Raw genomic sequence first — 26,077 nt, 5'->3', positions numbered from 1 at the left:
GTCAAGAAAATTGGTGCATTTTGGTCGCTGTACTTTGTAATTTTCAGCACTTATTTCTGGTTGAACTACATTATACATTGACATCTAGTGGTCCCTTTAACACAATCTACCATTTTCCTCTTTGACTTCTACATGCTCTATTATGCAGGGCCTAATATGTATCTCATGTAATAGTGTAATGTAACATTTTAACATTGTTACATGATATTGCAACAATCAGTCAGGAGCAAATTGCAATAACACACAAAAAATTCTGTATTGAGTGTTTGTGCCAGAGAAATTAGTCATAACCAGTGCAAAGCTTGCGGCCATATGTTGACGTCGGAGGCAGTCTGACTCGACTAGCAACGTCTGGCTAAAGTGCAACGTTTGACCTACTGTCACCCCCAAGTGTGTTTGTATGCACACTCTCAATGTCTACCACAGGGGAGACTCCGAATGTGAAATGACTCACACACATATTTGCAAAACAGCAAAAGCATACAATTTGATAAGTTTATTTCCTAAAAAACAAAAAAAATTATAAGAATAATTTGGGATACAAACACAAATACATAGTGGTGAGACGGAATGTAACAATGTAATAGATAAACATTTATAAACTTACAAACTTGATTTAATATCAGTACATATTTAAACTTAAAAAAAACAAGTTTGGCCGAAAGTGCTATTTCTTATAGAAAAAAGGAGGTGTAGCAAAATTAGAGCACCAAAGTTTAACATGAAAAATATACCTTTTTTTGTATCCAGCTGACATCCTTGCAGCATCACTATTGGGGCTGCAACTAACGATTATTTGAATTTTTTTTTTAAAACGCATATTGTTTTTCCCCCTCTTGGTTCAAATGGTAAATGTTAAATGGTCTGCATTTATATAGTGCTTTTCAAGTCAAAGAAGACTTCGCAAAGCGCTTTATAATGTGCTCCACACTTACCCATTCACACACACTCACACACACACTCACACACCAATGGCGGCCGTGCAGCGATGCAAGGCGCCAACCTGCTTATTGGGGGCATTAGGGATTCAGTGTCTTGCCCAAGGACACTTCGACAAATATTTAAGTTTTTGATAGATAGAAAAATAGTGCACAAAAACAGAATATTCCATCAAAAGGGGGGGTGGGGGTTGAAGTATTTGTCAAGTAGCTTAAAAATACAGAAAAATACATACAAATGTTTGCCATACACTTGTAAATATGTAAAATCCTTTTTTTTTTATATAATATAGTAAAATGGTCTTGAGGCACCCTCTGCTGGGACAAAATGCTACTACAAGCATGTCCTATCAACTCCTCTCGTTTGCATTAAATTAACGTGCTGAGTGGCACATAAATATTAATGATGAAAAAAAGCTTTTAAAAACCACTTCAATTAATTTTGTTGATTCATTGTTATCAAAATGAGGGATTTTTCTCCGTTAGATGACCCATGTTATTACACAAAAGAAAAAAAGGCTCGTTGAAATGTTATTGACAAACACCAGAAATTGCCAAATACCAGTAAAATGTACTTTAGAAATGTAAATCTGAAACATATTTGTAATGGAGGAACCTTAATGATGTGACTTCATTACGTAACATTGTAGCATATATATTAGCCAACTTTTGAGGATTTATTCTTGCAACAAACCCTCGTAATGATAAGAGATGACTTTTTCAATTGATAACACGTCAAATCAGAAATCTGTTAGGTTAAAGTGAAACAAGATTGAAAAGTACAGAAAACTTGGAGAACTAAAATCTTAAGTGTCCTGGAATCAAATGGCCCAATTTTCCTTTGACTATGTTGACTATATAAAACTGTCTGAAAGTTAAAATGTTCACGGCTCTTTGGCTAACAGCTGCAAATACTTCGTACGGCATTAGAGATCCACAGGATAAAAAGGATGGAAGGAAATTGATTGAATACAATAGGGTCCTGCTAAACCACCTCCACGTAATTAGCGGGATAAAGTCCCTCCAGGCCACCGTCCTTGACGCCCCTACACCAGCCCTGATCATCCTCTTCCTCAGTCTTCATGAACTCTTCGCCTGCAAAGTGAAACGTGACAATTATAATTTCACATTCTATCTTGTCAAAAGCAAATGTTGAAAGTATGGAGAGACGTTCACCAGCTTTGAAGGAGAGTTCATCCGGCTCTTGGCCAACATAGTCGTACAACGCTCTTACTCTCACACGGACAATAATTGAACTGGAGGGGAAAAAAACTATGTCATTGAACGTACCATGGTCATTATCACGTCGTCGTAACTTTTAGGGCAATTTCTTTACCTCTTCTCTATTGTTGCTTTCTCGTTATGCACAGTCTTTCCTTTTTTATTTTTTTTCTCAGGCGTCCAATCCTGAACATAAATTCAATTGAAAAAAAAAAGAAAAAAAAGAGAAGAAGATAATTAATACTTTACGTTAAGTTTATGAGTAACTAATACTACGCGGTTATTTTCAGTTCCAGATCATATTTTTTCTTTTGAATCAGTTTGAATCATTTGTGTTCTGATCCATTGACAATTGACCGCAGTAAGCAAAACAAATTGGGCTCCCTTTTGCTGACTACATGTAAATTGTACTCAGTATTGAGGCTGATTAGCTAATTCTCAAAATGGACTCTTGTTCGTACATGTTAATGCCATCAGTCACATAGAAACGCTTGTTTCAATTGGAAGTCCACATACAGCACAGATACCTGGATTTTGTTTTTTTTGACAGATAGTTTGATGGATGCCTCTGTTGCTTTAAAAATACTCGGCTATGAAAGTAATCCTACGTGTATTTTATTCTCTATTGTATACTAACAAGTACAATGTTGTTTAAATTCATCAGAATAATCATATTTTTAGAACGAACATTCTTGAGTATTTTCTTAGGGAAATTGAGACATGGTGGGTCCGCAAAATGCTATATTTCATTTTATAAAAAGACAAGTAAAGCTTTCTGACCACGATCAGATATGAGTTTACCCTTTAGCGCAGGGGTCGGGAACCTATGGCTCGCGAGCCATATATGGCTCTTTCTATGAGTATCTGTGGCTCAGAGACCAATTTGATTGCATGCAAAATTTCTACATATTGTTCAAAACCGGAGTTGTCTATCCTATTCAGGTACACGTAAAGCCATACCAAAGCTAAATTGAGGTGAAACACTTAGCAGTATATATAGGGCACGTTTTTCACTACAATTTACAGTCAAGGTGTCACACAAAAAAAGGGGGAAAAAACTCGTTTTGGCTGTACAACGCTAAAGAATCCTTTATTTTAAAAGTTCACTGTATAATCTGTGTTCAGTGTTCAGATACTTTATGATGAATCCACAGAACTGTAAATACGTCAAAACACCGGAAGAGAACTTAGTCATTTGATTGGGTAAGTGGGAGGGATGGGTGGAGCTATGCAAAAAGTACAAGCATTCCCTCCCATCTCTCGCCAAAGGTAAGCACATAAGGCTCCCTATTCTCAGAATGTTGTGACGTTTTTACAAAATAAATGCTTGCATCTGGTTTTGAAACCAATATGTATGAAAAAAAAGGTCAAAAGGAGTTTAACCGATCTTGAGTAATTGCAAGAAAGAGACAAGTTTAAAGTGGTCTGTTTGTTGAATTAGGGACAGGGGCTCTGGCATTATTCTCTTTTCATAATTTTTATCAAATCATCAAAAATAAATGTGCTGAAGACTAAGCTTTTGTCTGGGGCGCCGGTTTAGCAATTTAGTAAATTTGTCTCATAATATATGGTGTGGCTCTTTCCCAAAATAAAATTAATATTTTTTGCTTTTATGGCTCTTTGAGTCAAAAAGGTTCCCGACCCCTGCTTTAGCGAGAGCTAATACATGAGCCTGAATAATAGGTTTCTATCATTTGACACTTATCATACAATGACTGCACTTTATTTTCTAATTAGGGCCATCACCACCTTAAACAAGCTCACAGGACTGGGAAAAATGTATATCCTGTCCGTGTATAGAAAAATATATCTGTATCTATAAATACTTATTCCAGAATTTTGTTGCTGCTAATTTTCATTGCACTATTTTTACGATGCACATACAACTTAAGCCTGGCACTAAACACTACTTTGTAAATATTTTTGCCGACCTATCCTTACACTTTGTGTCCTTTATCCCTTTTAAGCATTTACAACATGTTCATCCTGGATTGCAATGTCAAATCCCGTTGCAAACAACATTCACGACGTTGTTATGAATGACAATAAAGACAACTCTAATTCTAAATAATTGGCTAATCACATTGGGGATAACCAATTTATAGAATGACACACTGCCTGGTACGGGCCCGTACCAGGCGGGTCCGAGTTCTTTCGCTGTGCAGTACTTGGGAGACTCTTGACTCCTTTTCCCTCAACCAATACAAAGTTAGGAAATCCTACAAAGCACCTGAAAATGCGGCCAGTCGGTGGGCATGCCGGGCCCGTGTGCATTCTTCCACCAGCGGAGGTCCTCTTGCTCGTCAATGGCGGCCACAGTGTCATGTAGTTGGCTGTACACTTCCTTTACGCTGTACGATGAGAAAAATGAGAGAGTAAGTGATGTTTATCTGCTGATGATGAATTATTAATTTCATGAAGTTACAATTACTGCATCCCTATAGGCAGGGAGCAATATTCTTTTCCCCTAGTACCACAGAGGTTGAAGGGACAGCAGAAGATGGGAGAGTAGTGGTGTTGTAAATCCTGCAGTTATTTACATATGCATTGGTGCCTATCATCAAGATATACAGTGGTACCCTTGAATTTCAATTGAACATACAGTTGTACCTTTGACATTCTATTTTAACATATGCAATTCTACAATGAAGGTCATTTCAATAAATGGCATTGGATAATTAGATTGAGGGAGTTTCATTAAATAGCCAAATAGAGTAAAAGTAATGACAAAACTGCATAGAAGGTTGGAATCAAAGTGTGTAATTAAAGAGAGCAGTGTCATCACCAGACATAAGTCCCAGGGTGGGCATATAAAATGCATGTGGGAGCACAACAACATTTTACACGGAATTGACGCACGTTCAACATAACCAACTGCACATCCAGCACCCGCTCACAACAGGATTCATTATTTTAAACAAAAGACAGCTGGCTCTATTCCAGCCCGCTCAACATGATTTTTTTCCTATTTGTTGAGTAAAAAAAAGCCTTAAACAATTTTAGATTTTATCTTTAAGTTTTGTGTATATTTTAATTGATGTTTCCAGTGTGTTTCAGGATGAGCTTAATAATAATTGCTAAGTTCATTCTGGTATTTCACTATTTGTTGTTGCACTGAGAAGTTAATATTTTAAATCGGCATTTTGTTCTGTAAACCAGGGATTCCTGTTGCTTGATTTTGAAATTGCTTCGTATTGATATATATATCTATATCTATATATGTGTGTGTGTGTGTGTCTGTGTGTGAATGGACTATGCCAAAAAAAATCTTTTCAATTGTCAAAAGATAGAGAAAGGCCTAAATTCTCTTTTTTCCTGATGTATATGTAATAATGATACAGTTAAATTAAAAAATAAATAAATAAAGAACCCATTGTAGCCCAAGACTCAAGAGGTTTGCCCACCGCTGCAGTGGTGACACCCTCAAAGCTGATTGGAATATACAATAGTAATACCTTTAAAGGTGATAGGAACAGAGTGCAATTACCTGTCATTGGTGGTCACGTCGAGGTGCTTGTCAAAGGAAAGGAGGACCTGCTTGAGGAAAACGATCCTCTTGCGCTCCTCATCCTGAGACTGGTCGAAGATGGCCTCCATCTCCTCCATGTAACGGGGTGCGTAGCGATTGGTCTCCTCCAGTACCTTCTCATAGCGGGATCGTACCTGTCATACACATGATCGAATTTTAGTAATGCTAAATTATTTGTGGTGTTACTGAAATACATTGTGAATATCAAGTCAAGCAATAAGCTCATTGTCTGATAGAGCAATAACCAATTATTTCAATTGGTTTTTTTTTTATTATTTCCTAAAAATCAGTTAAAGAAGCTGTATTGATGCTACAGCGAGGCTTTTAACTAAGACAAGAAAGTTTGATCACATTACCCCAATTTTAGCTAACCTGCATTGGCTCCCCTGTTAGCTTAAGATGTGATTTTGGGTTCTGTTGGTATCATACGAAATCATGCATGGACTTGCTCCCTCATATCTTTCAGATTTAATTTCCCCCTATGTTCCGGTCCGGAGCCTTTGCTCTGAAAACGCTGGTCTACTAGTGATCCCAAGAGCCAAGAAGAGATCCGCAGGTTCGAGAGCGTTGTCCATCCGGGCCCCGGCGCTGTGGAATGCTCTTCCCCCTGAGATTCGATCTGCAATCTCAGTGGAAATTTTTAAATCTAAGCTTAAAACACTCTTCTACTCTATAGCATATGAATAACCTATGTTTTATGTTGATAATATCTGTATTATTTGCCCTCATGTAGGTTTTAGATGAGGGGATGGTGTCATAATAGTCTGTAGTTTGCAATAGTGCAGCCCTTTGAGACACTTTGAGATTAATGGCTATACAAATAAACATGACTTGACTTGACTTTAGAACATTTGCTACTCTCTGCCGCCATCTCCTGGCCTAAAGTCATAAATGCAGTAATCTAGTTCATGATGCGCATACAAGTACGTACATTTTTTGGAAGTGCCCGAATAAACTTTTCTTTTTTTATCTTTGTTGGGGTTTGGGTTGGCGTTTGGACTGTATTTAAAGAAGGCCTCTTATTTATTTCACCATTTACCTGGTAGACTTACAAATAAAAATAAAAACACATGGAGACAAGCATGACATCACTCTCCAGCACTCCTCTCTGCCCACATTGCTCAAACCTAATTAGTTCTGCCCCGAATACGTCTTATAAAAGTAAGATACGACCAGATGACCACTACCTGACCCCTGGAAATGCCTCTATGAGACATTCATCCATCCATCCATTATCTGCACTGCTTATCCTCAGTAGGGACGCGGGGGTGCTGGAGCCCATCCCAGCCATCCTCGGCCAGTGGGCAGGGGACATCCCGAACTGGTTGCCAGCCAGCCGCAGGGCACACAGGAACAGACAACTCACTCACTTATTCACACTTAGGGACAATTTGGACCGGCCAATAAAACATGAATTTCTTTGGAATGTAGGAAGAAAGCGGAGTGCCTGGAGGAAACACACGTATGCACGGAGAGAACATGCAAACTCCACACAGGGAGATTGCAGTAACTGGACTTGAACCCTGAACCACCCAACCACCGTGTCACCTCTGAGAGACCTATTGGTATCAAATATGATTTGTCATGCCCAGGTATCCATCCATCCATCTATCCATCCATCCATCAGCTGCAGCGCTTATCCTTAGTAGGGTCGCGCGTGGGTTTCCTCCGGGTACTCCGGTTTCCTCCCACATTCCAAAGACATGCCCAGATATATGGAAAACAAATTTGATTTACATTTCTGTCACATGTAGGTGTTAATATACAGACATTTCTAATTGAATGCATAGAAATGTCATATTATGGAGGTTGTGACCTCTATCTGACTCCAGAGGTCAAACTGAGAATGGTTCCACATCTTAAATTAAAGCTTATGCCTTCAAGAAGAAACCCTGAAAGTTTCATGATTTTTTTTTATTTTGTGCACTATTGTTATGATAATAAGAGCTTAACAATTCCACTAAAATAGGCGCAGTGGGGGAAAAAAGTATGGGCTCTTTAAACTCAGTCGGGTTGTGTTAGATGTAAATTGACACAATATTCAACTTCCAACTTTTAATGACACCGCAAACGACACACCCCACCTTTAAGTATGACTATGAGTGGTTGATTACCTTGTGTGCCTCCTGCTGGACCATCTCTCGGTCCTCCTGAATCTTCTTTTGCTTGTCCTCCGCCACGTTCTGATTGGCCCGTGCCTGTGATTCGCGCTCGCAGGCGATGTGTTCCTTGCGGCTTGCCTTGTGGTATGCCCGCCTTGCTTTGTCCAGCTGACACAAAAAGTTACACTAAACATCCTGATTTCTCAAATATCTTGGAAGGATATATCAAGGGGAAAAGCTAAAGAGTACCATTGAAGCAATGATTTCGCTGGTTTCTGACTGATGAGCATCAATTTATCTAAAAACGTTTCAACCTATTTCACGTATTTGACCTCAAATCAGCTTGACTTTTACCAACCTTTTTGAGGCGTTTCGCCCAAGGTTTTTGTGCTCTGGCATAGCCGGTCTCAGCATCTTGGGCTTCTTTGAACCCCCCAAAGATCTTTTTGGTGAAGGCGTCCTTCTGCCAGGTCCTTAGCTTCTCAGCATCCTCAGTCACCAACGAGCGGCAGATGGATGCGTGCAGAGATGCCAGGCGGTCAGCTGAAGACAGAAAACACTGCCAGGCCTTCAGAAGGGACCCATACATTGGACCTAAGGAACAGAAGAAGCAAACACTCATTATTTTATAACTTATTTCAAAATGTTTCTGCAAAGTAACAGTTTTGCATGCATTAGTAATTTAAACACACATTTTCTGACTACTCCTGGTACTCACAAAGAATATGAATGCATTCCCTTAAAAAATGGCCTTTTCTAGAAATACGTTGGACTCTCGAGTTAAGTTTTTAGTATTGGTAGAAGGTTATGTTCTCAATGATTTTAGTTCCAAGAGAAATCTACATTGTGATACTGACAAAATACTATATTAGGAAAGGATACAGTCTCATATGTAGGCTGTAGCCGTGACCAAAGTTCTAACTCAATGTATTCCTAATAGTCTTGGGATGAATTGTTTTATTCAGACAAGTTTTGGGGCTGATTGACAGTTCCAGAGACCAGGGTCCTTCCTGGAGAAAAATCCTAAAAAAAAAAGGGAAGGGGAGGGATTTATATGCACTTTAAATTCTATGTGTATATGTGCACTGTATGGGGCAGCTTTGAATTTCATTGACACTTTGTGTAATGACAATAAAAGTGTTCTATTCTATTCTATTTTTAACAGAGTACACACACACGTACATATAAAGAAGAAGAAGAAGCATGGAACAATTAAGCTAGGCCGATGATTGTTGCATTGGCTTCAACGCAGCTAAAAGGAGAACTAATATCTGTTGATGATAACAAAGTCATGGTATTGGGAGATAAATTAGTTGTTCAACATAACCACTGTATGCAATACTCTCACCGTAATACACTGGAGCCTCTACAGACTTCGGCGCTATGCCTCAGGTGACACTAGCCACACAAAATATGAGCGGGGAGGAAGTGCCAGATTGGTACTAGAAATCAAATAGACTGAACCATTTCAAGGCAGTGGAGCATTGATCACATTTTTGTTTTGTTTTCCTTTTTTGTATCTAGCGTTTTTCATCATATTTAAGCCTATAATTTTGGGGGGTGCTTGGTTTGAATTTGGGGGTGCTTGAGCACCCCAAAAAAAGGCTGGTTACACCGACGGTTCCAAGAAAATGTTTTAGTCCTTAAGTACTTTCTAGTCGTATGAGATATTGAAATGGATTCTAGAAGACTTTGAGTAACATTGTCTTAAGATTTAAAGACCACTGGGGCCAAAAACCCTCTGTATAGGTCCTAAACTTGTATGAAAAAATGACACTGTCAGTGCCGATAAGAGCAGTAGAAATGATATGTCCCATTACCGATTAAGTGGGCTGATAGGGGATGAGTTTTTTAAAAATCTTTAGACAAAATGCAACAGTTCATGAGACACGATAAGATTGCACATATTGGCCTGTGGTTTTAACACTCACTGGAGTCCACGTGTGGCTTCCATTTGTTGCTCCACTCACTAAGTTGCACGGCGTACTGACGCTCCACTCGGGCGCGTTCCTGAATGCACGTTGCCAGGTCGCCGCACGCCTGAAAGGCATCCTCGGTGCGACGCACCGTGCTTTGGTAGTTGCCGGGCTACCAAGACAAAGAAACAAAGACTCTCAAAATCATCGCAAAGCATCATGCTACAACAGGTGTGCCAAGGGCGGCATAAGAACACTAGCTGTCCTCAAAGGCTTGATGTCACTTAGTAATTTTATAAAAGTACTAGACTATAAGGCACACCCGATTATAAGGCGCACCCTTAAAATATACTTCTGTGCGCTTCTGTGTCATGTATAAGGCGCACCGTACTACAAGGTGCATTGAATTAAAACCCCAGAGAGAATGTTGCATGAAAAAACCTTCAGAAAAATATAAATATAAATATTAGGAAATCTAGCTTCACAACTAAATTAACTTGATTCATTCATAAACGGTTACAGTATGTTGAAGCATTTTATTGTTATCGTGCATTTCTGATTTTGTTTACTGTACTTCTGGTCTCTAAAGCGCACCTGATTAAAAGGAGTACTTTTGATTTTCTTGAGAATTTGGGGGTCTGGGTGCACCAAAAGGTCTGGAAAATTAAATAGTATGTAAAAAAATGTAACTAATACTTCATGTAAATTAATGCTGAATTGATTAAATATTCAAGTCACAAACATTACAGTTGCATTAAAAAATGTTGCTACACATATCTAATGTGTCATATTTGTCATTGCACTATTACTATAACTTGGGCCAGTCTCTAGGCACTATGTTGTAAATATTTTTTCCTATTTATCCTGACAGTCTTTTCTCTTTTTTTGTCTTTTAAGTATTACATAATTAGCCTGGAGTGCCCATTCCTAAACCCGTTGCAAACAATGTTTCACAACGTTTATATCAATGACAATAAAGAAAATGTAAATGAAATAAACTAGATAGAACAAAATTTAAAAAATCTTCTTGGACATTTTTGTGATAATTCATTTCTCATTTCCACTTATTGGCATTGATATTGAAACACTCTTATATGGTGGCGGTATGTTGTCACTTTACTGGTATTGTGGGAAGTATAGTTTTTGGTCAAAGCGCTCATTTGTCCCATTTATTTGTAGGCGCACAGACGTTTTGAGCTGTCGTGGGCAACAACTTTAACACAGGTGTGCTACAACATTTTTTTTACTGACAAAAAAAATTAAAATTCTGTGTGCACGCTTTTGTTATAAACAGAATTTGGATCCAGGTCGCAGAGGTGAGAGCGCCAAACTCAAAGCATTGGACTAACAGTGATGTAGATAACATAAGAAAAGGCACTGGGTTTTATCTTATTATCACTATGTTTTGTTGCAGTATCAGAGACAAATTCACATGTTAAAATGGCAATCCATCGGTGACTTACCAGAGAGTAACATTTTTCTTAATGGAATGAAAGAATGAGACACATCTATTGTCATTGTCAACCGCACAATTAAATTAATATTTGTCTCTGATGCCGTGGCTAAAACAAGTGTGATTATGAGATTAAATTTACTGCCTTTTTGTTATGTAAACCACTGGTTCTCAACATCATTCCCACTAATGACAAGCTGCGACCTAAATCAAGAAAGAGATTCCACTTCTCAAATGTATCCAAAGAAAGGATTGTGCAGTTCGAAGCAGGGACAGTAGAATATATTCACGTGTCTTTCAAAAAACAAAGTGACCAGCAAAAGGAAAATGACTTCACGTATCGGTTATACTTACATATATAAGCCTACATCGCATTTAAGCGACCCCGTAAAACTGATTTAAAATAGTCCCTTCAAAATATTTGTAAAGCGTGTACCTAATTATAGGCAACTATTCAATTATGTAGTTAATTAAGATTGATATAATGGTAAAAAGCTAAAAATTTAACATTTTTAAATCATTTACTGTACCTTACAGGAGCGCTTCAATGGCAGACATGTGTACACGTTTTTTGTATTTTGGAATCATTTTATTCTTCACCTCATTTGTTTTTGCCCCTTTTTCCCACTTTTCCTCCCCCTTTATCATTAACTTTCTTGGGACCCATTACTATAGGAAGACATGGGAAATAAAATAAAAACCCCCAAAATTACAACAGAGTGATTTGTGGTCCCTCTCAAACTGAACGGGTTAAAAGGATTGAGGAGGGTATTATGGCCATCTAATGTTAAGGAGTAACCCACCAGTTGAGAAACACTGATGTATACCACAGGTGGTCCAGTGCTCTGACATCCAAGCTGGTTTTGAGCCTGTTAAAGAAAGTTTATGTTCCGTGGACATTTTTTTTCTACGAAGAACCCAGAAAGTGTTATTTGGTTATTATTTCTTTCATCCATCCATTATCTGCACCGCTTATCCTCATTCGGGTCGCGGGGGTGCTGGAGCCCATCCCGGCTATCTTTGAGCAGTGGGCAGGGGACACCCTGAACTGGTTGCCAGCCAGTCGCAGGGCACACAGAGACAGACAACTAGCTAAGCTCATTCACACCTAGGGACAATTTGGATCGGGGAATTAACCTGAAATGGGTGTTTTTGGAGTGTGGGAAGAAACTGGAGTGCCTGGAGGAAACCCACGCATGCACGGGGAGAACATGCAAACACAGGAAGGCTGGTGGCTGGATCTGAACCCATGGCCTCAGAACTGTGCAACGGACCGACTCAGCTGCCGTGCAGCTGTTTATTTCCTAAATAGTTTTATTCTTTATTTTCTGACTTTTGTTTTGAGAAGAATCCAGAAGGGTTATTTGATTGTGGCTTTTTTTACCTTTAGACACTCCTGCAATCGTCACACTTTTCCTGTTACAAACTGACCCCGGCCCCCTTATCAGAAAAGGGAAAAGTTCCGATCAGGAAAAAGTTTGGAGACACCTGTGCTAATGTAACATATATTTATTGTGGCATTTGAGCATATATTTATTGTTGGCAGTTTTTAATGCAGCCATCAGAGAGATCTACAAGACACAAAACCAGTTTTCTTCAAACCAGGAGAGACAATTTGGGGAAGGAGAGCTTGGACGTTACGTGTTAAAGTTTTCTGGCAGCCTTCAAGTCTTCCTGCATTGATTTTACTTTCAGTTCGACATGTCATCTCATTTCAAGACTTGATCGTAGAATTGAAAGGAAATGTATTCATAAACGGCCTTGAAGAGATTTACAACGTATGGAACATTATGGCTTTTTTCATTAACATGTCAAATGCTGAATCTAATTCTTGAAGTCTGCTAATAGTTTTCGATGCGTATTTGTGCGTGTCTTGTGCTCAGATGTGTGCTCGTATGTTGAAAAAGATACTGAGAGTAATTATCTGTGATAGACATAAAAAGAGCACAATGGGGAGTGTGGTAAAAGAGCAGAACAAGAAAGAAGTATTTAGTGAGTTAAAGTGTGTGACAGAGACAGAGCGACTGTGAGGGAGAAAGAGCTGAGCACGAATGTCTTTTTTTTAAACAGAACCAGCTGAGGAATCCGTGAGCAAGCCAACGGAAACAACACAGCACAAAACTAGCTGTAAAGGTTCTCCATAGTCTTTGCAAAGGATTGTGGGATGTGAAGATCGCTATCATTGTTAGCAAAGTTCATGGAGACATAGATTGCCTCATCTCGGTGCTCCCCAACAGTGGTCAACAATACATTTCAAATACAAATAATTAAAGAACTACAAGAACGAACGATTGAAACTAGGCCAGTCATAGGATTGCAAACATAAAAAAAAGCGCTTTCTTGTAAAGTCAATCAAAAGATTAATTACCCGGTAAGGTACCCGTAGCAGCAAGAGGGCAGACAATCATGTCAGCACTCTGGGAGAGTCTCATCTCATCTCATCTCATTAGCCATACCACTTATCCTCATTAGGGTCACGGGGGGGTTGGAGCCCATCCCAGCCATCTCCGGGCAGTGGGCAGGGGACACCCTGAACTGGTTGCCAGCCAATCGCAGGGCACACAGGGACAGACAACTCATTCGCTCATTCACACCTAGGGACAATTTGGACCGGCCAATTCACCTGAAATGCATGTTTTTGGAACGTGGGAGGAAACCGGAGTGCCCGGAGGAAACCCACGCAAGCATGGGGAGAACATACAAACTCCGCACAGGAAGTCTGGAGCTGGATTTGAACCCACGACAGGTTCCCATGACATGAACTGTGCCGCACAAGCGCTAACCACTGCGCCGCCGTGCTGCCTGGAGAGTCTCATGTTATGTGAAATACATCCAAATTTTTTGACTGAGAGTTTAAAAATGCTTATTATTCAAATCAATATTGTTTTGTTTTAATGAATTTGTTTTTCTTTTTACAACTAGGTGGCGCTAAATTATAAAAAACACTTCTTTAATAAAGGAGTGTATTGGCACCTTCACTGATACCTGGTATTGATACTAGCTTGTCCCAACAAGCACATAAAATATCAACAAAATGGTGAAGATTTTCCAGCATGCACTGCAGACAGTTACCATTACTATTTCAGTTACTTCAGTTTGAGGCTGAGCAAGGACAACCGGTAGACAAAAGAATGCTAACGCAAAGCCAGATATAATTGCAGGATTGCATTCATAAACGCACTCTGTGTTTATGTTCAGAGAGATAACGTGCACTCTGAACACAAACATTTCAAAACACACCAGTGTGTCATCTCCGACTACCTGGCAAATTGGTGCACATCTATGAATTTCCAACTGTCAGAGTGACTAAGTGCATGCTCAGAGTGAATTTCCCAAAGTTCCCCAAGTATAGAATGATCTCAGGCACGTCCACAACAATCTTACACATGCCCCGCGGACCAAATCAATTTATATGTGGATTTATAGATTGCTACCTTGCTAACTTTTGGCTTCTGAAATGTAATGAAATAAGGCCTTGGGCAAATTAATGCTATAAAAGTGAAATAAAAAAATAAAGAGTTTGTGTGGAGGAAATGGCAGGACATTCTTGAATTAGAAGCTGACTAGTACTTACACTGCTGCTTCTGTTTCAACTGTGAGCTGCCTCCAATTAGTGTAGCTTAGTATGCTAACTGGAAACAAAGAAGGGGGTAGGGGCCCTTCTCTAATGAATGTCACGTTGCCAAAAGGCCTAAATGTTTTCTCATCTCCAATGAGGGCTAAGACATGTACAGGCAAGGGATCTATATATTGATTTCATTCAACTTTTGTGTCATGGGATCATAAACGGGTGAATCCCCAGTTAAGATTCAGACTGCTTTGTATTTATGTTTACAGTATACAAAGAACAACTTGTTAGCTAGAAGAGCGAAGCCGCCTCGAGGGCAGGCGACACATTCTCATGTGTTAAGAAGCACGCCACAAAAAATACACACAAGGGCAAACGCGAAACAGAAACATGTGTTCATGTGTCAATGTCCTTGTTAGGGCAGGCTATTTAAAACTATTTAGAATCATACTTTTTTTTTTTTTAAATCTAATCAATTCAGCATGACATAGGCAACAAATAGTTAAATACACAACTCCATAAGTAAACCATAATTAGAGTGAATTAAAAGTTGAGAACTGAATTCCATTGGTTTTATACCAAGTCATGTATAATCAGTGTATCAATTAATATTGAATATTTTTCACTGAACTAATATATAAGGCTGGATAATGCCAGGCTGTATATGCCAAAGTAACACCACAGGAAGTGGGGCCCCTACGACCCTGGATCCGTAGTGATAAACCACAGTAATCCCTCGTTTTTCGCCTTGGTTGCTTTCCAAAAATGTCCCGCAATAGTCAAAAACCTTTATTTGTGTATTTATTTATTTATTAAATACTCTATTACCAATTGAAACCAAATAACAAACTCAATTAACAAATAAAAGTACTGTACTTTATAAACGTTTTTTTACAAAAGATAGATAGATAGATAGATAGATAGATAGATAGATAGATAGATAGATAGATAGATAGATAGATAGATAGATAGATAGATAGATAGATAGATAGATAGATAGATAGATAGATAGATAGATAGATAGATAGATAGATAGATAGATAGATAGATAGACAGATAGATAGATAGATAGATAGATAGATAGATAGATAGATAGATAGATAGATAGATAGATAGATAGATAGATAGATAGATAGATAGATAGATAGATAGATAGATAGATAGATAGATAGATAGATAGATAGATAGATAGATAGATAGATACTTTATTATGTGCCGTCAAATTGTGATTATAAGAATAATCGTTTGGTTTCAGGAGGTTATGTTTTGACTACACATGATATTTTGTTGCCATCATTTGGATGTCATGTAAAATTACATTTATATTCCTTTAAAGCAGGGGGTTGGCAACCCAAAATGTTGAAAGAGCCACATTAGAACAAAAATTTTAAAAAATGAAAAAATATGTTGGGGAACACAAAAAAATGAAAAAGACTTATATAGGCCATATAAGGATGTAAACACATACTCTCTGCCAGGAAGCCACTAGGAACTGTCGGAGAGCTGCACATGAATCCAAAACCAAGTTTAGTCGGTCGAGAAGTCCAACTTTGTTTAGGCCCTGGTCAGCGGTGCTTATGTGGGTCTACATCGTTTTCTTTTGGCTTTGAGAGAAGCTCGAAAATGAAAATGATTTGCACATTCATAATGTAGGCTCAGCAAGCTGTTTTAGGTTTGTGTACAACTCAGACCGCAACGTCATTAACGCACAGGCAGAGGCAGGCTAAAAGGGGGCAGGGTAACTGTTCAGCCAATCAGAATGCAGGACATAATGCACAATGAAAATCCGCAAAAACTGTGATAAGTACACCGCAATACAGCAAGGCATTACCGTCTAATTTGTCAAATAAGTGTTTTCCTATTTTTCCCTGCCATCACATACTGAGCAATCAAAAGAAAATTTATTAAAAAGATTTATTCAGTGTGGCAATATATCCCAAAATCGTGTGACGTCTTACCATCCAAAAGCTGCGATTGTTGGCATCCTCACGGCTGTTGTTGGCTGGCAGCGTTGACATGTTGGTGTCTGAAAGTATAAACAGTTAAGGCCATGCGCTTTAAAGATGTTTTATTTGTTATACTTTCTGTCATTGAAATAAAAAAAAGGTTTCACCAAATATCACATTGATTTTTTTAAGGGCCCTAAACATAATCGCGCCAAGTCTTCTGGCTATGTGAATAAAACCGACCTCTGAATGAGTTCTTATTGTAATAAAGCAGCTGATTTTCAACTAAATGATGCCTAAAAATAGATCCGATGGGAACATGCGAGTAGCAACTTCCTGTCCAAAGTCAACGTGATTCCCAAGCTTGCCAAGTCTAACACTGCGTCCTTCTTCCCATCCAGTTCTTCCCAACCAGGGTGCCAAAACTTATTTTCTTTACAAAACATGTTGCATGTTGCCATCGTACATTCAATCACATGTCCGAGCCTCAGCTTGTCTGCCTCTCTTTTCTTGGATTAACCCTGAACTTGTTTTGCATTGCATTGACATGAAGGTTTTGTTGTGTACTTTCTCAGGTTTTTAAGAGTTTACATCGTTTGGTGACTCCATATTGTCCCTAAGTATGAATGTGTGTGTGTGAATGGTTATATGTCTATTTGAGCCCTGTGATTGTCTGACAATCAGTCCAGGGTGTACCCTACTCAATGCCCAAAGTCAGCTTAGGTGGGTTGCTGGACCCAGTCATCTTAGTAAGGATAAGCGTTTAGGAAAATGAATTAATAAATGTATACTTGATGTCATTCAAAGTTGATGTGACTCACCAAGTTCAACACATTTACCCATTAAAGTATTTTGTCGATATTACTAAGCATCATTAGATTATAAATGCTTTATCACATAATTACTTACAGTTTGTTTTCATATAAGTGCTTCAAATGTACCTGATATAAAGATTTGTTAATGTTTAATGAAAACCAAGATGATAGATGCCCTTAAAAGTAAAATGGTGCAGCTCAAGGGGTTATCCCTCAAAGCAAGAGTGTCAAAGTCAAAAGAATGGAAAGTTTAAGCTACAAGCTGAAGGCCGAACAGATCGAATGTTTAAAAATCTTAGTCTATTGCCAGTGTTTTAAAAAAATCTGCTCTGACGCCGGGGCTTGCATCTTTTACGTCGGGGGTACAATTTACACAACGTCTCGGCTTGGGTGACCGCCAACTTTCCCAAAAAAAAAAAAAAAAAACCTTTGGTTTTTAGTTTTATTTATTTTTATTTTTTTCAAATTAAACGTTTGCTTTATTCCGATTTCGAAACCTTCGTTCAGTTTGGAAATTTCGGAATTTCGGTTCGTTTGGCAATTTGCATACTCGGCAGCTGATGAGAAGGCCGCGTCGAATAACTTCGTGCTTGCGGATTTTCCCGAGCGTTATAAGGTTGTGCATTTACATATCATTCTCCAAAGTAGACGCACAGAACACAAGAAAAATCGATAAGTGGTTAGAAATCAAGCCAAAACCTCAGCCCCAGAAGAAATATTCAAAAGAAGCTAACAAAATTTATGATGCTACAAAACGTAAACGTAAATTAAAAGCATCGTGGAAAGAAGAGTTCACGTGGCTCGTATCATGAATGAAGATGAGTAAATACAGGTACATACTGATGGCAGATGGAAAACAGCGATGTCATATACATGCAATGAATGTTATTAGTAGATTTATTATAAATTTAATATTAAGGTGTTGTTCTGTTATATATTCTGATTATAAATCCTTAATATTTTGCAACAGTGTTTTGGGTTGTTTTTTTTTGCGATTAGTTGTCTTAATGTGTTTCATGTTGGGAAAAATGGGGCAGGCATTTTTATGGTTGGGCAGGCACCTTTTCAGAGTGTTCTGCCCTGGGTTCCGGTAACTCTTTATCACGAGTTTCAGACACTGCTAATGCACCTAATTTAACTTACTGAATCTTAACAAATATATTCCAATATGGAGAGATAAATAAAGCAATATTTTCTTATGACTCTGTCTGTAATTTTAATTTTCATCAGGCACAAAAGACACATTCCTTTGATACAAACATCCCTATTACATAAAATTAAAGTGAAGAAGCGGGTATTATCAAGGCACCATCAGTATCGTATAATGTGTGTGGGTGGGGTGGTCGGATCCTTTAACCACTAGGATGGTAGGGGCACCATTTCCTGTGATGTGTCTTGGGTAAGTACAGCCTGGTGGTGGCCCTCTCTCTCCAGACCATCAAAAGTTTCCACTGGGGACCTTTCACGTGTTAGGTGAATGTCCTAATCACTGCACTATGGTAATATTTTAGCATACCTGGGCTAAAATCCCTTCAAAGACAAAAACATTGCAAATATGTATCACTAAACTCCAATAAAATGTCATGATTACTGATTCGGGGCACCTGCGGCTGCCTCGGTGGCGCCAACAGCTCTGGTCGCTGATTGGCTCCTAGCCACTGTTTAAACCCCCCGACTCCCTGTTACCGGCGTCCGATTGTTGCGAACCTTCAGCTCCCGCTAAGGCAAGCCTTCCCAACCTGACTCCCTGTTTTAGACTCCCGAACGATTCCCATTTTTCAACCCGTTTCTGAACCTGTTCACGCCTGTTCTTCCCGCCGCCTGCCTACGACCTCTATTACGAACTTGACATCGCCTCTGATCTCCAGCCCTGGTCAAACGACTTGGCATTCCCGCCTGACTTCTTACGACACGGAAGTGTCACTCCCGCCGATGCTTGATTGTAGTGTCCTCGAATGTCATATTCTTACGCTCACGTGAACTCGCATTATAAGTGGATCATTGTGTAAAAAATCATAAGTTGCCATTTTCACATCAAAGGGTGAGACCTAATCACAGACACATTCTAGAACCATTCATGAAAATTTGAATCATAGCAATTAATTAAACAAGAAGTTCAAGATACAACTGGAAGACATTTTATTCCGACTACATTGACTTCTTCAGTCAATTGATCAGAGAGTAAAAATGATTCAACATGATTGCACTCAACCTCAAACTATATTCTTATTCAGAATGCAATTGTGGTCATATTAATATTTGCAAGAAAGCACCTTGGCAAAACCGCCATTATTAATAAGGACACTTGTCACATTTCAAAAGGGGTCGCAGATAAAGCTTCTCTAATCAACTGTAGGGGTTTATTTTTCTTTTCTCTTCAGATGGTCCAACTTAAACTTTTTCTACCACACACATGTTCGGTGAAAAAGGACAACTTCACACTAGACTCCTTTTTAACTTTTTCTTGCAGAGGCCTCAAATAAGTCAAAGGTAGCTTTTGAATTTTGTTCACTTTAGAACGTTTGAAAAAAAAAAAGTTCATGAGGTGCTTCCAAGCAACCGCGCAAGCTTGGACCCTGTAGCCAAGCGGGCGTCATGCTAGGCCCTCCCCCCTGCCCCCTTTTATTCTGCAAGACAAAACTCAGCACAAACACACGTAATCTGTGCTCAAACGAACATACACAAACAATATATGAACAGCAATCACTCCTAATGAGTCCCTTGAAATACTTACTGAGTTTCCTCTGTTGCTTTGGAGGGAAGTTCCTTGTCACAAAATCGTTTTCCCCTCTTATTTTTCCGTTTAATATCCTGCTCTCGTTCGTCTTCTCGGCCTTCCCGGCTGCTGGCTTCACAGTGCCGCTCCCGAACGTCTCCCTTCCCTTTGGCTGTTTAGCACTCGAGTCAGATGAGTTGGCCTCCTCCTTCTCCTCCCTCTGCAGGCCTCCTCGCCCCTCCTCTACTAACTCCGTTCTCCTTCTTTTGCACCCCTGTTTTTCCTTCCCCTCTTATAACCTCCCAAAACGGTTGTAAGGCTCTTTTTCTTTCTTGCCTGTGCGATTGTCGTCTTTAAATGAATGCGCTATAGTTAAGTCCTTTCGTGGTGTGCGTGTATGTATGCGTGTGTAAAAAGCCATAACTAAGTTTATTGCCTTGCAAAAAAAAGAAGCTAAGAGCAGCAAAAAAAAAATCCCTCTTTCCCCCTCTCAGCATCCCCCTGCAAGCACAGCTGGAATACGCATCCGGTGTGTGTATAAGTACACATGTGGTAGACCACCCCCCCACCGCCTACACGCACACACATGGACAATTATGCAGCCTCATTTTGGCCGCGGGAAAAAAAGACGGACACATTTTTGGGGTACCAAACAAGTTTTTTTGTGTGTCAAAGGTCAAGGCCAATTGAAGTCCTTGTTATCAGCAGTTTTGTGACTAACATGTCACAAAGAAATCGCATTCCTGGAACACAATGGCTTTTCTCAGTAATAGGCAGTGTAACCCGTACTGTAACGCATGTTAGATTATCAAAACGTGTAACTGAATATGTTGTCATTTTTGCATTAGAGCATTCAATCATCACGCCATTATTTTGATGATTACATGATTTATTTTAGTTGTTATGAATGCACTTTATGTTTATCCACATACTTGAATAACTTGCCGTATTCATTTGAAGTTTCAATGTATCCTTTCAGTCAGTACTTTCCCAGTAATGTTTCTAAGTGGTGTTCTGATGAGTCTACCCTAGAGTCTTCCATTACCTTCATACCACCCGCAAAATCCAGTTATATCCGGTCTTATTCATTACCCTATTTTTATTACAGTGTGTATTTCTCATTATACTGTTTAAATGCTCTTTATTAACACATTATTTGTATTTTTGTATTCTATATATTTTATTTTATTTTTTAACACAAAGATGCTACTGGAAGTGTGAATTTCCCAACGGGGATGAATAATGTATCTATCTATCTATCCATCCATCTATCTTTAATAAGGGTGTCTTGTGGAGGATATGACTCCCTTACTTACTGGAAAATCACGTCTCAGTAAATTGTCATTTTCACTTTTTATTTTGAGATCTATTTTACTTTTATTTTAGGATTAAAATTGTGAAAGTAAGAAACGGACTGTTTTAAATACAGTCAAATGTCAACCCAAACCCCCAAAAACGTGAAAAAGAAGGGAAACGTACGTGCACGCGCCAAATAAGCAGCTTGACAGAGGCTGCAATGATGATTTCAGCCAGAAGATAAAGTCAGCGAGTACAATATTTTGAATTGACGGCCATAACCTTTAAACAAAAATTTTTTGGGCAAGATCAAATGTTGCATCTGTGTGTGCATTGGTTTATTGTGGTGATTACTTTCAGTGCTGAGTTTGGACATCGTGGTATTAAGTTTTGAGTGGAAGAGGGATGCAACAAGTAGATCTATAGATTGCAAAACTGGACATTATCTTGAGAAATAGAGTGGTGAGTATAAATGTGTAATCAAGTCACTGAAATGACAAAAGTTTGACATGCGGTATGAATATTTGACATAAATAATGGAACCAAAATAAAGATACTCGACATTCCTGCATTAGGACAGCTGAAGAAGTATTCAACCCCCTCAGTTGTGTTGTATAGTTACCAGTGTGTATTTTTCAGTGGTGGGCAGTCATGGCCTAAAAGGCCTTCTCTGATGACCTGCAAAAAAAAAGTGTTTTAATAGTCTGCAAATGTAAACAAGTGCTCTACGTTCAGTATTTTACACTTATTTGATAAAATCCCCAAATTAAATTTAATATTTTTAACACTTTTCAATGACTCAGGGGTTGACAGGTATGGGTGACTTAATGGAATCTACAATTCATAACACATACAAACTGACCCTTTTAATTTCACAATTTAATTTCAAAAAGTACAGTAGAAAAATAATTGTGTTTCGCTTGACATACGTGATGTTGTATGACTGGATGTTATGCAGCTCTCGTGCAACTCCGCCGTGTCCCAACTTGCCTTGGAGTAAGCCGGCTTTTGCAGCTGCTGCAGCTGTCATGGCTGCCGTGCTGTCTGGCAACAGGAGTCAGCAGACGCTAAGCTAGCCGTTAGTCATCCCGCATTCAAAAAACTGAACACAATCGGATGTCCTGCGGTAAAAACGGTAGCAGACGTGAAGGGACAAGAGGGAGACGCCTCATAAATTTCCATTTTAAGTGTACTTGTAAAATGGCAGAAGACTTCAAAGTCCTGTAGAAAGTTGAATGACCAAACTTAATGCTGAATGAACAGAAAATCAGTTTGTACTTTTGACATCATCTTTATTAAATGATGTTTTCATCCATCCATTGCGAGAACCACAATAATTTAAAAAAAATCAACACAGGATCATGTTGTCAACATGTGTGAACATCACTGATGGCCCATGTTCTAGAGGTGGGCGAAATGATCCCAATTTCAATATCATTGATTCTGATGAAGTACTTCGATCGGATTGATATTATTGTCCTGGGATCGATACATCACTCCTTCGCCAACTTTCTCAAAGCTCTATGTAGATAGCGTAGCCCTTCTCAGCTACTCTGTATGTTTATGCTGTATGTTTATGTTATGACTGACAGGCACACTTCAAGCACCTTTCCCTACCTGGTCTGCTGCTGCATTCTGCCTGCCAGGCAGAAAAGAGGGCCAATTCTATGCACGGACCTCTATGGGAAGCTCATGATGAGAAGCAAACACGGAGCGAAGTTCTGTGTACTCATTTTTTTAACTCCAGAAAAGGAAATGTCGGGTGTCTCACATAACTGTGGTAAAGTTGCCTGCTACTGTAGAAGCACCAAATTATATATACAAACACATGAGAAAAGCTCACCGTTCAGAAATAAACAAGCTGAGACCAAACAGAAGGATAACACAAACAAAACCGCGTGAATCTGTTGTCACTATGGCAACAAAAACTATGACATTGAAACCTTATATGCATTACTGACTTTATTCAAAAAATACTGTGCAATGGAAAACATTGTATTTTTCTATTTGACATTGCTATACAACACTTGATGCTTTATAGCTAGACTCGGTTTTTTTTGTTCTGAAACAGTTGTCATACAATATTTCTGTTTTATATACGTACAATGTTAAAGTTTTGAAGTTATTTATTTAGTTTAAAAACTATATGGCTTGAATCGTGTTTATCGTAATATCGTAATTGAATACTAACACATGAAGGAAAGGGTTCAATTATCCAATAATTATGACATTTTCAAGCAAAAAGTATCGGTATCAAATCAATATCGATCGATATTACCAACTAAAATGCCTAATATCACCCACTCCTACCATGTTCTCGGTAAGATGCCATAGAACCAGGTAGTGGAAATCTTCGTTGCTTTATGAATCGAACGTGTCATCATTTATTACTCTGTCCGAAAATGCGAAATTGAGACATCTTGGAAGAGCGGCATGTTGTTTGACTGCTGTGCTTTTACGTCTTCCACACGCGCGATGGCAGCACAGCTCACAGAAGTTGACTGAAAGCCAGCGAGGAAATATTGTTGATGGGAACTCAGTCTCTTTTTCGAGAACAGGCTTTTTCGGCTCGGCTCCCCAAGAAGACCTGGGTCGTTGAAGACACAAAACGAGAAAAACAATAGAGAAATGGTAAAATAGATGGATAAAATAAAAGTTGAAAAAAAGAAGCAAAACCAACAAGAAAAATGGCAAGAAAAATGAAAAAGCTAGGGAAAAAAAAATCATACAAAGGTAGAAAATAATATAAAGAAGCGAGAAAGAAGGAAGAATAAAGCAAGGAAAAAAAGAAGTAAAAGGCTAAGGGAAAAAGAAACAAAAGAAGGTAGAAGGAAAAGAAAGGGAGAGAAGAAGAAAAAGTTAGAAATAAAGAAGTCAAATGCTGGGAAAAATAAGAAATAGTAAAAAAAAAAACAAGGAAAAAAGAAGTAAAAACCCTGTGGAGAGAGAGATAAAAAGAAAAAAGCAAGAAAAAAGAAGTAAATAATTAGGGGAAATGAAACAAAAGAAGGAAGGATAAAAAGAAGAAGATACAAAAATGTAGAAAGCCGGGAAAAAATAAGTTAAAGTTAGGGGAAAGAGACAGATTGAAAAAAAGGAAAGAAATTTTTAAAAAGATAGAAAATTTAACAAAATGAATGGGGAAAATAGATAAAATAGAACCAAAAAAATGAAAGAAGAATAAAAAAAGAAAAAGCAAGAAAAGGACCTAGGAAAACAGTAAGGGGATGAGAGAAATAAAACGAGACACCGGAATCCCTGAATAAAATCTACATTTGCCAACCACAAGAGAAAAAAGCGTCTCCAATATAACTGGCTCTTGATCGGCGCCGGCTACCGTTGATCACTTACAAGAGCCGGCTCATCAAACTTTTCCGTCCTTGAACGACACTTCACTACGACCAGCAAGCACAAAACCGAGGCAACAGAGAAACAATCTTTCATTTGGGCTCAACTTGTTCCGCTCGGAAGGTAAGATGGAGCTTCTATGGAGAATCCTCCAAAATCTTTGACACACAAAGACGTGTCTCTTATTTTTATTGTTGGCAGCAACGTTGGATACAATTTATGGATGCAATATTTAAATCTATTTGTAACAGCAATTATTTCGAGGCTATTGCGTCGATAGCTCGCCTGGATTATAAGAATGAATATTATTTTTCAAAGAGTCGAAACACTTGCATTCCCCGTGTTAAGGGATTAAAGTTGATGGAAGCGTTCCAATCGCAAGATTACTCAATGGACTCTTGCGCACGTGGTTAGCATGCTAGCTCGCGAGAGCTGCGAGCTAACGCTTTAGTTTTAATTCACGTGTTTTGATCAATTTTTTTTTGAGTGAAAACTTTATTTCGAACATTAAAATAAAGACAGGACATAAACAACGAGTCAACAACAAAATAATGTCACACAACACGTTCTACTACATAGGTCAGATATCAGTAATTATCACAATTACAATAATCACATGTTTTATACTCTAATCTTCTTAATACCCATCCCTCATCGTCATAATGCGCTTAGTTACCAAATATCACTGCGCTAACCTGATTATTGGGGGCATTAGGGGTTCAATGTCTTACTCAAGGACACTTCGGCATGTAACACGAACGAGCCAGGATTCGAACCGCAATCTCTTGATCCCAAGACGAGCGCTCTACCTCCTGATCCACTGCTGCACCATACATAACATAACCATATTTAATCAATGTTAATTAAAGCTATAAGTTGAGATATTTGTAATTCTTGAACATGGTGGAATCCCCACTAACGTCCCCGGCGTTAATCCGGTTCCACGCTGTGCACTCGCTTTTGGACCGTTCTCGTCTTTCATTTCGGCCCTAATGTAGATCGTCTCGATTACTAGTAGTAGACCATGTACGTATACTACTGATACATGGTCTTTTTGTTTGTAAATTGTAAAAAATATAATAGCATCTTGTAAAAAATGTACGTAGAATGATGACACAGGCGCTGCCCAATTTATGAACGAGATAGGTTCCGGATGATTGTTCGTAAATTGCTTCAGTGTTATATTTTGTATGGGCTGTATATTCAAGGTTTATATTTGTTTAAGGTTT

At 38.7% G+C, this 26,077-nt stretch overlaps 1 protein-coding gene across 5 annotated transcripts; it reads right to left on the bottom strand.

Moving 5' to 3' along the window:
• Positions 1–481: 481 nt before the first annotated feature.
• Positions 482–23,940, bottom strand: LOC148374696 (protein kinase C and casein kinase substrate in neurons protein 1). 5 transcript variants are annotated; one of them, XM_088339731.1, is made up of 12 exons: positions 23,811–23,940; positions 22,430–22,621; positions 22,123–22,178; positions 16,686–16,753; positions 9,722–9,878; positions 8,149–8,384; positions 7,803–7,958; positions 5,647–5,822; positions 4,390–4,510; positions 2,275–2,345; positions 2,115–2,194; positions 482–2,033 (listed from the first exon to the last, which is right to left on the bottom strand). In XM_088339731.1, exons 4-12 carry the CDS (start codon positions 16,743–16,745, stop codon positions 1,924–1,926), a joined length of 1,167 nt encoding a protein of 388 aa, XP_088195857.1. In that variant the 5' UTR covers positions 16,746–16,753; positions 22,123–22,178; positions 22,430–22,621; positions 23,811–23,940; the 3' UTR covers positions 482–1,923. The 5 variants fall into 5 exon arrangements, with proteins under 5 accessions (XP_088195857.1, XP_088195883.1, XP_088195867.1 ...); XM_088339757.1 differs by having other exon boundaries at positions 22,430–22,544; positions 23,811–23,872; XM_088339741.1 differs by lacking the exon at positions 23,811–23,940 and adding an exon at positions 23,118–23,384.
• Positions 23,941–26,077: the final 2,137 nt, after the last annotated feature.

This window comes from Urocampus carinirostris, chromosome 1 (genome assembly GCF_059441175.1).
Source record: "Urocampus carinirostris isolate Australia breed hairy pipefish chromosome 1, RoL_Ucar_1.0, whole genome shotgun sequence".
NCBI lineage: Eukaryota > Metazoa > Chordata > Actinopteri > Syngnathiformes > Syngnathidae > Urocampus > Urocampus carinirostris.
Note: the sequence above shows the minus strand (reverse complement) of the source record. Positions and strands in the feature narration are given on the sequence as shown.